The sequence below is a fragment of the Trichoplusia ni genome, chromosome 5, assembly GCF_003590095.1.
Source record: "Trichoplusia ni isolate ovarian cell line Hi5 chromosome 5, tn1, whole genome shotgun sequence".
NCBI classification, from domain to species: Eukaryota; Metazoa; Arthropoda; class Insecta; order Lepidoptera; family Noctuidae; genus Trichoplusia; species Trichoplusia ni.
In genome coordinates, this window is record NC_039482.1 from 11,338,099 (window position 1) to 11,354,885 (window position 16,787).

Here is a 16,787-nt window from a genome sequence, read left to right on the forward strand (position 1 = left end):
GACTCTATAATTATGTTTTAGGTTGCTTTAGGTGATGTGGGACAAGTACAGAAAGTTGAACGTGACATAAAGCAAAATGTATTTCTTCATGTGAGTATTATTTAAACTTTTTGATTTATAAAAAAATTAAGGTATACCATTATCTTTATTAACGTATTTGTCTTTGTGTAGCCAATTTGATCAAGTTTGTTTTTTTGTTGCCAAGTCATGTGTCTCGGGTGTATCTTTTTTAATCCGATTCCTCAATGGTGAATTAATTGTGCTTGTACTAGCGAGAAGGTTAAACAGAATCTCGTTTCTAAAACCCTCCCTCTATAGTTGATAACCATCACCAGTTGTTTGTTAACACTAGTTTTCTTATTCAGGTGGAATGGCGTGGTCTAGGCCGCGTGTTCGGCGTGCGCGCAATGCACGCGGAGGTCGTGTCGGGCACGCCGCCCTTCGCAGTTGGCGACAGGGTGCGGGTCCGAGCGGCCGTGACACAGCCGCGGTATAAATGGGGCTGTATCGACCACACCAGCGTTGGGACTGTCACTTGTAAGTTTTGAATATAAGTTGGTCATTTATTTTTCTTCTAAAACCTTCGGTTACTTGTATTGTGGGATACTAATAGACTATTATTCTACTGGTCATAAACTATTGTTAATGATACTAGAAGCTGACCAAGACTTTACTGAGAATAGGTGAACTGATGCTGAGATACAAAGATTTTTGTTATCATTAACTTTATTATTTTTTTATAGCAATATCAAACAACGGTCGTGATCTAACAGTAGATTTCCCACAACAACCTGGGTGGACTGGACAAGTCAGTGAGATGGAGCTCGTCACTGATCAATGTAAGATTATTATGCTTAGCAACTTTATAATCAAAATCATCTCTTACATGTAACTTGTAGATTGATTGAACTGCGCTACTATAAGCCCTACTTCATAACACAAAAGTGAATTTTCATTTTCCTTCTATCTTCTGCGCCACACCTCCAATAAATATAGTTTATCAGCTGTTCAATCGATGTCTATCGTTTGCAAGGCCGATGCACGCGCGATTCCCGGATTTTTCTTAAAATATATATTCCTAAGTATACCTATTTATTTCCGTGTGTAGCGGAATGGGGTGAAAGTGCGGGCGGGACAGCGGTGGGCTGGCGCGGCGCAGTGCGGGCCGTGCGTGTGTCCACGTGTCGGCCCGGCGCCGGCGCCAGGCGACTGCTGGACTCCCAGCCACACACCTACTGGCAGAGCTCCAGTGGGAATGGACAGGTGAGGATATATTAATGGACACATGTGTAATAAGAGATCAAACCTATCAAGAAATTGAGACGATTACTCAAGGCGAAGGTATGACTGAAAACTTGTATTTAAAAAGCTATCCAGGACGGAGATGCTATGTAATAATAGTTATCGTTTTTAGTCTGTTTTATAATTTTATTTGAAAATAGATAATCGCGTACATTTTCATGAGTACAGGATGTTGCAGAGATGTCGTTTGTTTGTACCTCTAAGTACTCTATAAGGAAGGCGGTAGTGTCAGACTTTTACTGACTAAACATAAAGCGCCGTGCTACGTCATCCGCGTTTTTGTGTTGGTGTATAGCAATGCGTTGCAATCCTTCATACACCAACCGCCTGCTTCTGACACATCCTGACCCAATGTCAACATGGAGCTATTACTTAGCGATGACGACATGCTATTTTTGGACATTTTCGTTTTTAAACTATTCTTATATTCATTTTACACGAACAGCACTGGATTCGCGTAGAAATGCGCAACGGTGTCCGTATCCGCCGCCTCGGGCTGGGCGTGGGCGGAGGCGCGTACGGGCCTTCGGCGTTAGCGGTCCGCGCCGGCGCCACGTTTGATGAAGCCGCTCTGTCACCGCTGGCAGCTGTGCCTTGTGCGCCCTCTGCCTCTGGGAGAGATCGACCTCCTACACATCTAGCACAGATACAGCTGTTGGCTGACTGTAAACAGGTGAGGATTAGCAGAACTTAGTTAATTTGATGTTCGGCAAATATAAGAGGCGTGTTTATGTATGACGTATGAAACATAGATAACTTAACTTAAGAGATACTGAACTGAACAGTGAGTGAAGCAGACAAAGCCTGCGCTTAGGTTGATTGTATAATCAGAAGCCAAAAGTTAAAAAAGTCAGCATAAAAAAATCATTTTTATGGCGTTCGTCAATGACTTCAGACCGAACACATATTGTAACGTTACTATGTAACACGTGTGTTTATAGATTGCTATTAAATTAACATTGAACGTTCCAGGAATCTGGTAATAATAATATGTATCTCTGAAATGAGTAATTTTGTTACAGTATTATCCTTGCATTGAAATTGGAATAAAACAAAACCGAAACGTGAACGCCGACTGCCGAGTACACGGTCTCTACATAACTGGTTTCAGACCAAATCCGTTGTACACTGAAGTATTATCGGTAAGCAAGATACTTTAGATTCTATGTATAAGTCATAGAGTCGTGTTTTGATTGCATATTATTGTTTTAGAGTATGAACTTTGTGGCTGAAGATTGGATGGAGAAAGAGAATCCAACGGGAGCTGTGTCTGCTGATAATAATCCGCCTGCTTTACCAAATGACTGCCCCAAAGTAAGTTGTTATTCAAATATCAACCTTATCACTAACGATTAGAGTTCCAATTCACTTGAGGCAACAAACGATAGTATTTTGGATGTTAACGCATTTCAGTTTCCAAAAAAAGTAGCTTCTATTAGATTTTCTTTTAACTAGAAATTCGCCCTATCCCGTAATCATAAATGTTTCAGAAAAATAGAGGTAATTAAAATTTCAGAATGTACGCCACATTCTGAAATTTTAATTACCTCTATTTTGTAAGCCATCATTAAATCCCCGTCTATTTGCAGGTATTTGTATGGGGTCTGAACGACAAAGACCAGCTGGGTGGTGTGAAGGGTTCCAAAGTTAAAGTGCCAGTCTTCTCGCCTAGTCTCAGCGCATTCAGACCTGTACATATCGCGGGGGGATCTAAAACACTGTTCATTGTGTCGCATGATGGAAAGGTAAGATGATTCGACTGATAAATCTTGTGTGGAGTAGTATTATTATATCACCGGAAAAATTTAAGTTAAAGTTGTAAATTATTTTATATAGGTACTTGTCCGCAATAGGAATAACGACTGCAATTAAAAGTAAAAATGTTTTAAGCCCATAAGCATATGTTCCAATCACTTTTATTTGATAAAGATGTCTTTGTGGGATAAATAAAAAACTTATACATATAAGTATTCTCGAACCTGATTATAATAAATGTCGCCTACTGCTAGTTTAAATGTTAAGTGACCATGACGTTTTGTTTGTGCAATTAGCCTTATCATACTATTTAATTGTCAATTTCCTTACCCAAGATTATTAAATATTACCAACTTTCCCCAGTTATACGCTTGCGGGGAGGGTACGAACGGTCGTCTTGGCCTAGGCCACAGTAACAACGTGTCGAGTCCGCGCGCTAACCCGTACCTCGCGCACGTACTCGTACGGAAGGTGGCCGTGCATTCCGGCGGGAAACACGCTCTCGCACTCACTGCTGATGGAAAGGTAACTATTGTACATTATTATTTAGTGTTTTTATTGTTATATGCCGCGTAAATTGACAGTTGATCAGGTTAAACAGCAGCCTTAAGTGGAGTTTCGATAATTGTTACAGTTAAATGAAAGCGCTTGAATGTATGGACATGACAGGTCAAAGTCACTTGACCAATCGAAATGTAATTTTCATGCATTTATTGACAACGTTTGTTAGCATGTCACTAGGCTACGGGGAAAGTGAATGCAGAATAGATGTAACATATTTTCAGCTAAAAAAATATTGCATATCAGCCTTCCCCCAAGTTTTAACTAAAACAGCGTTTTAGTATACCTTAAAAGTTTCATGTTAATGATTTGAATACAATTTATTCAAATGTACTGTACTTCTCACCACAGGTGTATTCATGGGGCGAAGGCGAAGACGGCAAGTTAGGTCACGGCAACCGGCTCACATTAGAAATGCCTCGCCTCATTGAGACATTATCTGGCGAGCGGGTTGTCGGTATCGCGTGCGGGTCCGCGCACAGTGCGTGCGTGACTGCCAGAGGACATCTGTACACGTGGGGAATGGGAGAGTACGGAAGACTTGGACATGGGGATGATATGACGCAGCTTGCACCTAAAATGGTAAGGAGTTTATACTATAGCAGTTGTTTATAGTATGTTCGAAGGCTGTCGGAAGACGGCTGAAAAAATGGAAACATTTCTGCTTAATATTATGCAAGATGAAAGTCAAAGTATTTGTGCTTAGGATATTTTTTTTATATACTGGACATAGGCGTGTCCCAAATAACACTCTATCAAAATAAAATTAGAAAGTAATGTCCAAAAATTTAATCAACATTTACGGATATCTTCAAAATTCAGAAATAGGCATACCAATAAATAGTAATAATATAGTCCTTGCATCACATAATAACCGCATATATAATTTTAGGTGGAAGCCCTTTCAAACTTCCGAGTAGTTCAAGTCGCGTGCGGTTCCCGTGACGCTCAGACCCTCGCGCTCACCGCCTGCGGCAAAGTGTTTTCTTGGGGCGACGGAGACTTCGGCAAGTTGGGTAAGAGAATGTCCGACTTTACATTATTGCAGTCCGAGTGTAAAAACTGCGATTTTGAAATAGGTGTGTCATTGAACTCAGGTCGCGGTGGCTCTGACGGTTGCGCTGTACCGATGAACATTGAGAGGCTCAACACGTTAGGCGTCATCCAAGTCGAGTGCGGAGCTCAGTTTAGTTTGGCTTTGACGAGAGATGGAGAGGTAAGTCACATTTTTTTTACACGTTAAGATTATCATATGACAGACCTTAATTCATGATCAACTCCTAAACGTGCAGCGAGGTTTATAGGAAACAAAGATTTCATTTGTTAAATCGACCTTGGTAAAAAAGTGTTTCTTTTTAATTTAAAGGTTTGGACATGGGGCAAAGGCGACTACTTCCGTTTAGGCCACGGCTGTGATGCGCATGTGCGGCGCCCTACTCTAGTAGAAGCGTTGCGCGGCCGTCGCGTTATACATGTAGCTGTTGGTGCATTGCACTGTCTAGCTGTTACGAGTGATCATCAGGTACAAATATTTGATCTCATTATATAAATACTCCTTCCATCAATGTTGCTTTTTTATTAGCTGACCTGGAGTTCGTTAATTCGGTTGGTAAGGTCACTTACCATTTAAATACTGACTACAAACAATTTACTTAGGTATGGGCATGGGGTGACAACGACCACGGTCAGCAAGGCAACGGTACGACCTGCGTGAACCGTAGACCCGCGCTCGTAGCAGGCGTAGAGGGCGTTCAACGAGCGGCCGCAGGCTCCTCCCACTCCGCCGCGTGGTCGCTACGGCCAGCTGCGCTACAGGCCGACGCGAAGTCTCCGCATATAGCGCCGCTTTCGTTCCCAACACTTAAAGATCCTTTAGGAGCTCAGAGTCTAGGTAAGGTCTTACTTTTACTTACTTTTCTTTAATTTGCATTTGTTACTATACCATGTTAGTACCTCTACTCAAATGAAGTGGACCCGTGCTCGTAACACGCTTAATGGTTTCGTTATTTTTTATTTCATGTTTTTCTTTTATTTTTTGCTTTGCTTTTTAAACTTTTTTTTTGAACAAACAATAATCGTGAAAAAAAATCTAAGATGATTTCACAGGGCTCTACTCCGAAGAAGCGACATTCGACGAGCCTGTAGGTCCACGGGTTTACTTGGCTTCAGCTGCGTTAGCTCTGGAACCACCTGTCGCCGTGCAGCATGCTTTATCCTTGATATTGCTTGCATTGCATATAACACAAGTAAGATTTTCTAACTTTATATACCAAACTATATGACTACATTGACTCTATTATTATAATATTAATTTGACTTGACCGTTATTCGAAGCTTATTTAATTGAGATAGGCACTACGTTTCCCGCCTTCACATTTCTATATATATCTATCTCTTTCTACTACGTCACTTCCACTTGGCAGTGGTAGGGAGGTTCGCAAAGCGAGCCGCGCTATTTTGAATTCATTGGCGTCTCTTTTCCCGCCGCGATCGGTCGTGTCGTATGACACTTAACATAATATTTTACTACCTACATTTTAAAATTAAAAAAGTTCGAGTGAAAATATTCGTAACGGTTTGACGTCGTAACGTTTAAAAGTGAACAAAGTTTATTCTTTCGATTTGAATTATGGAAAAAATGGATAATAAAACCGATGGAGTGGCTAGTGCTGCTGTTCCAGGGCCTTCATCGCCGCAGAAGCGGCGACCTCGGTCGAATAGTTCTAGTAGCTCAAGTTCTAATAGTTCGAGTTCCGGTAGCAGCTCCTCATCTAGCGAAGTCGCCGCAACAAGAAAAAGGCTGGCAAACGCAAGCGACGTTCCGAACGTAAGGTTCGGAAATTGGCTAAAGAAGTACGTGACCTTCGACGTCAGATGGCTAACCAGGATAGTGGTCAACGCGTGAGTACTAATTTGGATTATGATGCCATCTCACTTATGTCCGGTATTACCGAAAATCGTTACGAACAAATGTTTGATGTTCAACCTAGTATTTTCAGTGCATGTGGTGATCAAGAATTTCCTTTATCTCTTGAAACTAAGTTGAAGGAGCCTTCAATGCCAAAGACTCCAGATAATTATTTAAAGTTGTTATGTGATTTGCAACATTTAGATAAAAGTGACTGGAATGAAATTCGGTACTCTGACACACAAAAATTATACAATCACTCGCCGGGTTACACAGACATTGAAATGAACGAGGAAGTTAAAGCATTCGAGTCTCCTCGCCACCTCGTGTATGCTGATAAGACGTTTGGAGCTTTGACAATGTGTGTGCTCAAACAAAGGGAATGTCTACAAGGCACCCTTCAAGAACTGTTACAGTGGGCGAGAAATAGTGACTCGCTAAATTATGACACTCTTTTTCAAAAAGTTAATGAGCTTTTTTCCTCAGGGGATTTTATTAGGTGTTCCTCAGACTTATTACAGATTATTTGTGGACATCGTGCTGAGATCATCCAAATGCGACGAGACTGTGTCACCAAACAAGCAAAAGACCCCTTGACGAAGGCCAGCTTAAAGAAAATTCCTCCAACGTGCACCAACCTGTTTAACGCAGAAAAGTTTACTGCTGCTGTAGAAAAATCTGGCGGAGTAAGAAAATGCTTTTGGCCGTTGCAAAAAGGTAATACGTCTTCCACCTCGCAGGTGGATGCAAATAAGCGTTGTGGCCCCTCGCAGGGGCAAAAGCTTTATAATAAATCCTCGCAAGGATTTGCCCACATGCCTCAGGCTTGTCAAAACAGTACCGCACATTCGCAATGTGTCGGCAATAACCCACCTTCGCAAGGTGTTTGCAGTCGCGGTAATCCACCTCCGCAAGGTGATTGGAATGCTCATAGTCATGCTGGTCAATTTAAATTGGTCGCACCGAATAATCGCAATAGCTTTCGAGGCCGACCAAATGCTCGGCAAAATAACCAGACCAGGTACGGACGAAGACGCGCATCATCGCCTCCACAGCGAAGTAACGACAACAAACGACGTAAATATTGACTCGTTCAGAGCGGGCCGACTCCTACAGTTTCGAGACCAATGGGAACAAATGAATACACCAAATTATATTCTAAAAATAATAACTGCGTACCGCATACCAAGAGTAACTTATGGAGTTTCTTGCCGGTTCTTCTCCATAAGAATGACACTTTGGAACCGTGCAACTAGAGTCAGTAATATAACGTTTTAAAAGTGCCTGAGATACGGCCTATTTGAAATAAAAACTTTTTGATTTTGATTTTGATTGATACCCTTTTGCCAGAAGCCACCACTTGTTCACCCGAGCGTGGTCGGAAAAAACCTGAATATTCCAGAATCTGCCGAAATGACATCTATCATGGACAAAATGATAGACCAGGGAATTCTGGAGCGAGTGGCTGTTTCCCCAAGCTTTCTTTCGCCGATGTTTCTTGTCCCCAAAGGCGACGGCTCGAGTCGACCAATATTCAATTTGAAAGCGCTCAATGCATACATCAAAACAGATAGGTTCAAACTGATAAATGCGTATCGTATCCCGGATTTTCTACAACCGCAGGACTGGCTATGCAAAATCGACCTTTCTCAGGCATATTTTCATGTTCCTGTGGCTCGCAGCCACAGAAGATTTCTGCGTCTAATTTATCGCAACGAATTACTGGAAATGACCTGTTTACCTTTTGGTCTGAGCATAGCGCCCAAGACCTTTGCTGCGCTAACAAATTGGATAGCCCAAACACTCAGGCAACGAGGTGTGAGGATAATTGTGTTTCTCGACGATTTCTTGATCGCTCACCAAGACGAGAACCAGCTTCGGAATCATGTCAAAACCTTGCTCGAAACTCTGGAGACATTAGGTTGGCTGATCAATTACAAAAAGTCGGTCATCACACCGTCGAAAAGCCTAGTCTTTCTAGGAATCCATTGGGATCCATGGGCGAATCGCAAGCGCCTTCCCGACGACAAAATTCCTGGCCTTGTGGCGAGAATCGATCATTTGCTGTGGAAGGAGCGCACAACTCTCAAGGAGCTCCAAAGCCTCGTCGTCGGTCTCCTCAATTTTGCCTGCTTCACAGTTCCGAAAGGAAGACTCAATTTTCGAGAGCTTCAGAGCCTTTTGAACAAAATATTGAAGTCGGATCACAGGAGATTACATTCCTTACCTCGCCCAGCCATAGGAAACCTGATATGGTGGCGCCGAAATTGTCAACACCCGTCGGCCCTACACATGCCACCTCCTCTGCATTTTCTCACAACAGATGCATCGGATATCGCTTGGGGAGCTCGCCTGGACAATCTCTCACTCTCGGGTCTCTGGTCAGAAGCCGAGAAAGATCTTCATTGCAACCAAAAGGAAATGATAGCAATCCTAAGAGTTTTGGAAGATCATTGTCAGCTCCTGAGACACAAGACGGTTTTAATTCAGAGCGACAACAGGTCGGTAGTTGCATACCTACGTCACGAGGGCGGTACCAGATCAGCTCCTCTCCTGGACTTAACCTACAAGGTTTTCCAGATCACAGAGCAACATCAAATTCACATGAACGTTTTTTACATACCGGGTATATACAACGGCCACGCAGATCATCTATCGAGATTGCGGATGACTCCCGAGTGGCATCTGTCTGCAAAATGCACGAACAAAATATTCTCGAAATGGGGAGTGCCACTAATCGACCTATTTGCATCCAACCGGGCTCATGTAGTGTCGAATTACGTTTCTTTAGACCAGAACGACGACCAAGCCCTGTTTTGCGATGCGTTTTCCCAAATGTGGAATTACAATCTTGCGTGGGTGTTTCCTCCACCCTTTCTGATTCCCAAGGTTTTAGGTTATCTCAATCAAGCACAGGGAACGTACTTAGTCGTAGTTCCACGGTGGGAGAGGGTTTTTTGGCGACCCGACATCAAATCGCGTGCCCTAGCAGCCCCATTCACAATACATCACCTAGACGAAGTGCTGATCGACAAGACAACAGGGCCACCACCACCGAATGTACACGAAATGACTCTCGAAGTGTGGAAATGTGGGGGTGGTCTGGGATGCTAAAGTCCTGGAATAGTAGTCAATTAGAACTCCTTGAGAAGTCATGGCGTCCCTCAACACGTAAAGTTTATGGCGTTGCTTGGAAAAGATGGCTAGCTTGGTGTGAAACGCACCAGGTCAACCCCTCATCTCCAATAGCAAGCGATTTGGCTAGATATTTATCTGACCTCCATTTAGTTAATAAATTGTCGTACAGTTCCATCCTGTTACACAAATCTGTGGTGTCAAACCTTTGCAACCCAGATTCATCCGGTCAATTAAGTTCAAATACCCTTGTAAAACATGTCCTGAAGTCCATAGCATTACAAAAATTGATCCCCCGCGTCAAGCCCCCGGTGTGGAACATAGACGACCTAGCTAGTTTCCTAGAGAGTAAGCGCGTAGATGAAAATAATAGTTTTCAAGTGCAGAGACATACAGCTGCTCTCCTGCTTCTATGTTCCGGGAGAAGAATACACGATTTAACTTTGCTTAGAGTTGATTCTAATAATTATTGTAGCCAAGATAATGTTTTAGTTTTTTGGCCGGTGTTTGGATCGAAGACTGATTCAGTAGATAACAGACAATCTGGTTGGAGATTATTTTCTAATAAGGCTAATAAAAACTTAGACCCTGTCCACTGGGCTAAGTGTACGATCTCGTTCCTTGAAAATCGTAGAAATGCTGCAAATTGTAATAATTTGTTTATTAACATTAGAGGTAAACCTAAACCTGCATCGAAAACTCTAATTGCGGGCTGGATCAAGTCCCAATTAGTAGAAGCCGGCATTAAGGCAACGCCTGGGAGTGTTAGGTCAGCTGTTGCCTCAAAAAATTGGGTCGATAATTACCCCCTCGAGGAAATTCTTGCTAGGGGTAACTGGCGATCGCAAAATACCTTTAGCAAATATTATAAACGCGAGGTTAAGCCCTCTGGTAACCGTGTATCTGTGACAGCATTGTTTAATCCAGTTGATTAGAAATTATGTAATTACATTCCTGATTTCATACACTTGAAATAGCCTTTTGTTTGATCGTGAAATATATATATCTTGATTATGTACTTATGCCTTCTTTATTTTAAAGCCTACATCATCATATTAGATTGCAAAACAACCACATCTTAGTACCTAACCCTGCATATCACATTGGCGTCCTCATCACTTCCACCAGGCGATAACAAACACGTCTCAATTAAATAAGCTTCGAATAACGGTCAAGTCAAATTAATAGAAGCGTTTTACCTACCAATAAAACGCATATTAATTTACTTACCTTATTCGAAGCTTATGAACAAGTTCTGCCTGGTAATTGGACTCAATGAATTCAAAATAGCGCGGCTCGCTTTGCGAACCTCCCTACCACTGCCAAGTGGAAGTGACGTAGTAGAAAGAGATAGATATATATAGAAATGTGAAGGCGGGAAACGTAGTGCCTATCTCAATTAAATAAGCTTCGAATAAGGTAAGTAAATTAATATGCGTTTTATTGGTAGGTAAAACGCTTCTATTATTCTTTTTATTTACTCTGAGAGTTTCTGTAGCATTTGTTTACGTGAGTTCATTAAAAGATTTTGTATGTTTTAGTGTGCAAGTTGGACAGAAGCATTGGCTCGATATTTTCGTCAATGGATCCTTTACAAGTCTAATTACAACCAAACACAATTAAACTTTAATATATCTAATAACGACACAAAAGTATTCAAAATCAATAACTACCTAAAATATTGTATGAACAGGCGCGTCAGTTGCTGGTGGAAGCGTTAAGAGCTCACGAAGCGTGTGCAGCAGCGCCGGTGTCGGCGACTATCGATATAGAGGACGAAGACGCCGAGGCGGACGCCAGGACGGGCGGCGGCGAGGCCCCGGCTGACAGGGCCACGTTACCGGTAAGATATACCTGTAAAAATAGTGTAAGTTTTGATTTAATAAATAAAGAAATAAATATAATCGAAAGAAAGAATATATTTAACGAGGGTAACGCATTATAATGTTGTTTTTTTTATAACGCGTGTAGAAATAATTAGGTAAGTAAGTAAATTGAATGCTTGAACACAATTTTCTCAACTAGCTTAGGTGTGATGAAGCGTTGTGTCCTCATTTTGATTGACCCTTTACATATCCTATCTAGCAGTTTAAGGTCTTTGGAAAATCATAGAAATTAGTCCTGAGTTCCTTATTGTATTTACAAAAAAATGGCACTCGACTAGTTCCGTACTAAAATTTTGATCGAATATCATTAAGTTTTATACCAAAACTGCAATGCTTTAAACCAAATTGATTCCGTATTGATTAAATATTTGTTTTAACATATTCAACATTTCCAGAGTGGTGCAAGTAGTCCACTGAGTGGGTCGATATCGTCCCGACATTCAGCGGTAATGTCATCAAGCGCTGTGTCTGTAGCCGCAGCCACTATGACTGTGCAACAGGCGGAAGCGCCTAAGGTCAGCTTAATCGAGTATACCGGCACTGTATGTTTTATTTCTTCTTTATTTGGCGCATGCTACAGTACAACGTGTTAATACAGAGCCCGATTATATTTTTAATATCGGTTCTGTGTATGGAAATGAAAGATTTTATAATAGAAGTAGTTCTTTTCTGCAAATATCTGACTTTCTATGCAAATAAAAAATAGCAAAATTCCCGGCCTTAATAATAGAGTTTTCAATCAAATGGTACAATGGGAACTGTATTACTAAGGCTTCGTTGTGTGTTAGCCACCAAGGTCTAGCTCATGAACCGTGATAGACATATAATCAGATTAAATTTTGCAGATGTACCTTTGTAGCTGGTATAACAACAAAATATTAAGCAACGGCTTAAAGTCATAAGTTTAATAGTAAACATTTTTTTTTTTCAAATTTATTTAACTTTTTTGTACGACGCTCTCTCGGCCTCGGATCCGACATGCATATGATCGATTTTTTTCCATCATCATCCTCATCATCATCATCTCAGCCTATCGCCGTCCACTGCTGAACGTAGGCCTCCCCCAAAGAGCGCCAACCATCCCGGTCCTGGGCAGCCCGCATCCATTTTTTTACATGCATAGAAAGAATTAAAAATTTGATCAGGTTCTGTTTTAACACGTTGTATTCAAAATTTTTACCCTTTTTTATTTTTCTTTTACAAATCTATACCCTTTGCACATTTTCCCTCACCTGGATGAAAGTGATTATCCAGAATAATGCATGCGTTTTCTTTTTTGTTTCCTAAAGCATACTTTAATTTCATTGTTTTCGCTTTCTTTCTGTTTTTAACATGTGCACATAACATTTGTTCTAATAGATCATGTAACTTTCATATTCATCCAAAAAAACTCATATTCATTACACGTTATTATGATGTCTTATTGTATGAAGAGTAAACTAAAATAATCGAGGCCTTCAATATAGATCTTAACTGTTTCAATACAGAAATATCTAAAACAAAATGTAGAGTACTCTTTCCCATAGACGTAACAAAAATCAATTCCAAAAAATCCACATACTACATGTCAGTCATTGTTGCAGAAGCGGTATTCACCAAACGCATCTCTCTCTTTTTCCCTCTCTCTCTCACACACAATAAGACATCATAACAAAACAACTTCACCAAACACTGGACTACATTAGTATTGAACCTTGTAGCTGGCGCTCGACGAGTTCACGTCTCAACTGGGCGAGTCGGACGCGAGGGCTCTTGTAGACCTGCTGAAGTTAGCCGCGGCAGGCAGGATACCAGACTCGAATAATGCCGTGAAGATTATCACTGATGTACTTATGGGTGAGTTTACTGTGACCTAGGGTGTTGGTTTTTTATTTTGAAGCAAATATAGAGATCCATCGTGTATTTGGTGTGAAAGTTTCATTATTAGTACGAGCATTCGATTGCGCGGATAGCCAAGTGGTTGAGGTCATCAAGCCAAACCCACTGTACCCCTCGTGTCGTAGATTCAATCTCCGCAAAAGACAAGCATTTATGTGATCTATGAATGCTTGACCTGAGTCTGGGTGTTTTTGTGCATGTGATTCGTATGTTTGTAAACCCCCCGCGAGACAAGGATTAAATTCCATACCGCAGGAGTCGTTTAAAAAAAATGAGTAAAATGTAGTGCACCAAAGAAGGGAAATAGAAAAGAAATACTTTTTATTTCTAGTAAGGGGTGAAACACTAAAAAAAATTGTACCTTACTGAATGAATTAAAGAAACATGCAGATGTCCAGATAGAGTTCCCGCATTAGATCAGTTTAAAATTATACAATTAATTAATTATCTACACTGTTTTGTTTTGTCTAGCACTATGCGCCAGCAAGCCAGCAGTAGCAGACATGGTGGTGGAGGTGTGCGTGTGTGAGCTGGAGGAGGCGGCGGCGGGAGGGGGGCGCGCCCCTCCGCAACCCGTCACCGTCGACAGCCCGCACCCGTACGCTGACGATACTGATATATCGGGTGAGGAATAAACGATATGATTGTATTGATTGTTGATATTACATGATTAGAGAGTCTATATCAGCGCTAATGGTGGGTAAAGGACACTAGTATGTACCTCTGTTACTTACATTTGACTGCTAAGACTGGTTGCAAAGGATATTCATTTGTATACTTATTTCTTCATTGGACACCCATTCCTTCATAAGGTGTCAAATGAAACGTTCAAAAATTACAAAGTATATTTGCCTTTTTGTAGATATTCTATACAATTTTTATTGAGATCTGTTTATTAGCTATTGCTTCGTTCAAAACTTTTGTAACAATAATTCTTTCCAAATACAGGTGTAGTAAAAATCGCTGGTGCGACATCCCTACGTGTTGTATTCGAGCAGGGCTGTTCCACAGAGCGACGGAATGATCCTTTGACAATATCGGACAGCACCGGTCGTGTGCTAGCGACGAGGTCAGGACGCGAACCCTCTGATTGGTCACAAGAGATTGTAGTTAACGGTAAGATACAACACATGAGGATGTATTACTATCGAGACTTGGCTGGGGCACTGCCGTGGCCCCAGATACACACGTTTAGTGTCACGCACAAAGGCGGACACACGCATACGTAAAGTGATACACACACACACGCAAATGGTAAACGGCACACGCACATATGAATTAAGACACTCACACATATGCAAACGGTCTCAGTTATGCAACATGCACACAATTGATACGCAAACTGAAACATCTTCACTTGATTGTTCTATTATATTTGTGTCTAAAATTATATCTCTGTTGTAGGTGATGAGTTGCGTTGGCGATTCACAAGCGACGGTTCCGTCAACGGGTGGGGATGGAGGTTCACCGCTCATCCTCAGCTACCCACACATTCTGTCTCTGTAAGTACTTTAGTTGAATTGATGATGCTGAAATATAATTGTGCTGTTACACCCAACGTATAACCACTTTTTCTTAATACAAACATAGATGTTTCATATTTTGCCAAAGTCGCCTGCCTATGAACAATGTCATTTAATTGTATTAGGCTGTTGTTATAAGGCTGATGGAAGTTATAAGGCTGTTATGTTCTAAGGTGAAACATAGTGCCACTAAAATGTAATTTTTCACCAACTCTACCACCTATGTTTAACAAATAAATAAATTTGAATTTGAAAATAACAATCAGTCGCGGCTCGTTGTAATGCACATGTTTTTCTTTTAGCAGGATTGCGGTTCAGATCGCTACGTGTTATCCTGTCCGTCCGTAGAGTTGGCGTGGCGATTACTGGACGGTCCTCTATTGGCAGCAATATCGAATGATCACCAGTTGGCGCCGCGATTGGCTCAAGCTTTGGCGATTTGCGCACAGATGCCCACGCTATGTAAGTTGACATTATTGTTATACTTAATTGCATTTACTCTTAATCGTTTTTGCCTTTCTATGGTGGTGGTGATGGTATGTACCTTTTTAAAATTTAATGTGTTGGATAATTTGCTATATTAGCTTGACAGCTTGCTTGCAACTCTGTTGGCTTGAATTATTTTAGCTGCGTCCAGACCTAATGGAATGTCAAACGATGAGCAAAAATGTTGGCATGGCTTTGCTTTATTGCCGAAGATTGGAAGAGTGAACTTTTATGGATAACTACACGCCCTTTATTGATATAAATTGCATTGTTATGTTTCTCAGTTAGTGAAAGTCCCGTGTTTGTCGCAGCGTGGCGCGCGCGCGTGTGGTGCGTGCGGCGCCTGCGCGGGGTAGTGTGCGGGGGCGCGGCGGGCGCGGGCGGGGGCGCGGGGGGCGCGGGCGCGGGCGCGGGCGGCGCGGTGGAGGCCAGCACGGCGGCGCCGCCCGCGCTGCAGCACCTGCCGCAGCTGCTGCACGCGCAGTACGATCACGAGGAGCCCGCGCTAAGGACCGGCTCGCATCTGCTGCACACGCACTACCTCAAGGTATCATATGCTAGCTTTTCCTAATATGTTCGTTTAATTGAGGTATTGGCTGTGGCTAGGATGGCAATTTCCCTACTTCGTTAAATATGACACCAATTGTCGTAATAGCCCCGCATAAAATCTTTTTAAAGGCTCCGATTTATAACTCGATAAATTGCACCCCTTGCGTCACAGTAACTCAAAAGTAAGTATTATTACCCATTTTTTTAACCGCTTTGTCATAGTTTTTAGAGCTATTTTATATTAAAATACAAATTTGCAGTTATCACGCTTTCACATCATGAAACATTTAAATCATTTTTATTTCCAGGAACTAGCATGGCTCGCCTGCGGTCTACGTATGGAAGCCCGTGTGTGCAGCGGTCCGGACGGCGCCCGCTGGACGTGGTTCAAGCGCTACTGCCTCTGCGTGCGCACAGCTGACGCACTCATCCGTCGCATTACCTTACCGACACCCTTCTTAGCGGATGTTCGTAAGAGATTAGCGGATCTTGGCGTGTATAATACGGATGAGGCTACCAGTGAAACGTGCTACCAATGGGAAGATAATGTCAAGTTTACGAAGCAGCACGATGAACAGCTCTTGCATTGGGTTAATAAGTAAGTCTCTTTTTGTTTTCGATTCTGTTTTTGTTTTCATAGCTTTCTAACATGTATCTATCTCCTAGGCGTCCAGAGGACTGGTGCGGTTGGTGGGGCAGCGGTTCCCGAGGTTGTGCTGTGTACGGCTGGGGCCACAACCACCGCGGACAATTAGGCGGGGTGGAGGGTGCCAAGGTAACTATGAAATAGTAACAGACTAACCC

General features: G+C 42.0%; 1 protein-coding gene across 1 annotated transcript in view; it reads left to right on the forward strand.

The window, feature by feature from the left end:
• Positions 1-16,787, forward strand: part of LOC113493964 (probable E3 ubiquitin-protein ligase HERC2) — a 39,567-nt gene that overhangs the window by 10,531 nt on the left and 12,249 nt on the right. The window contains exons 26-51 of the mRNA XM_026872026.1: positions 22-90; positions 366-537; positions 744-839; positions 1,109-1,263; positions 1,748-1,975; positions 2,325-2,444; positions 2,515-2,616; positions 2,892-3,047; positions 3,421-3,582; positions 3,970-4,200; positions 4,511-4,634; positions 4,698-4,834; positions 4,985-5,140; positions 5,275-5,509; positions 5,725-5,864; positions 11,355-11,504; positions 11,943-12,089; positions 13,248-13,383; positions 13,897-14,049; positions 14,374-14,541; positions 14,830-14,927; positions 15,251-15,410; positions 15,719-15,804; positions 15,847-15,981; positions 16,292-16,581; positions 16,650-16,758. Of these exons, the coding sequence (XP_026727827.1) occupies positions 22-90; positions 366-537; positions 744-839; positions 1,109-1,263; positions 1,748-1,975; positions 2,325-2,444; positions 2,515-2,616; positions 2,892-3,047; positions 3,421-3,582; positions 3,970-4,200; positions 4,511-4,634; positions 4,698-4,834; positions 4,985-5,140; positions 5,275-5,509; positions 5,725-5,864; positions 11,355-11,504; positions 11,943-12,089; positions 13,248-13,383; positions 13,897-14,049; positions 14,374-14,541; positions 14,830-14,927; positions 15,251-15,410; positions 15,719-15,804; positions 15,847-15,981; positions 16,292-16,581; positions 16,650-16,758 (3,915 nt within the window). The remainder of the gene's footprint in view (positions 1-21; positions 91-365; positions 538-743; positions 840-1,108; positions 1,264-1,747; positions 1,976-2,324; positions 2,445-2,514; positions 2,617-2,891; positions 3,048-3,420; positions 3,583-3,969; positions 4,201-4,510; positions 4,635-4,697; positions 4,835-4,984; positions 5,141-5,274; positions 5,510-5,724; positions 5,865-11,354; positions 11,505-11,942; positions 12,090-13,247; positions 13,384-13,896; positions 14,050-14,373; positions 14,542-14,829; positions 14,928-15,250; positions 15,411-15,718; positions 15,805-15,846; positions 15,982-16,291; positions 16,582-16,649; positions 16,759-16,787) is intronic.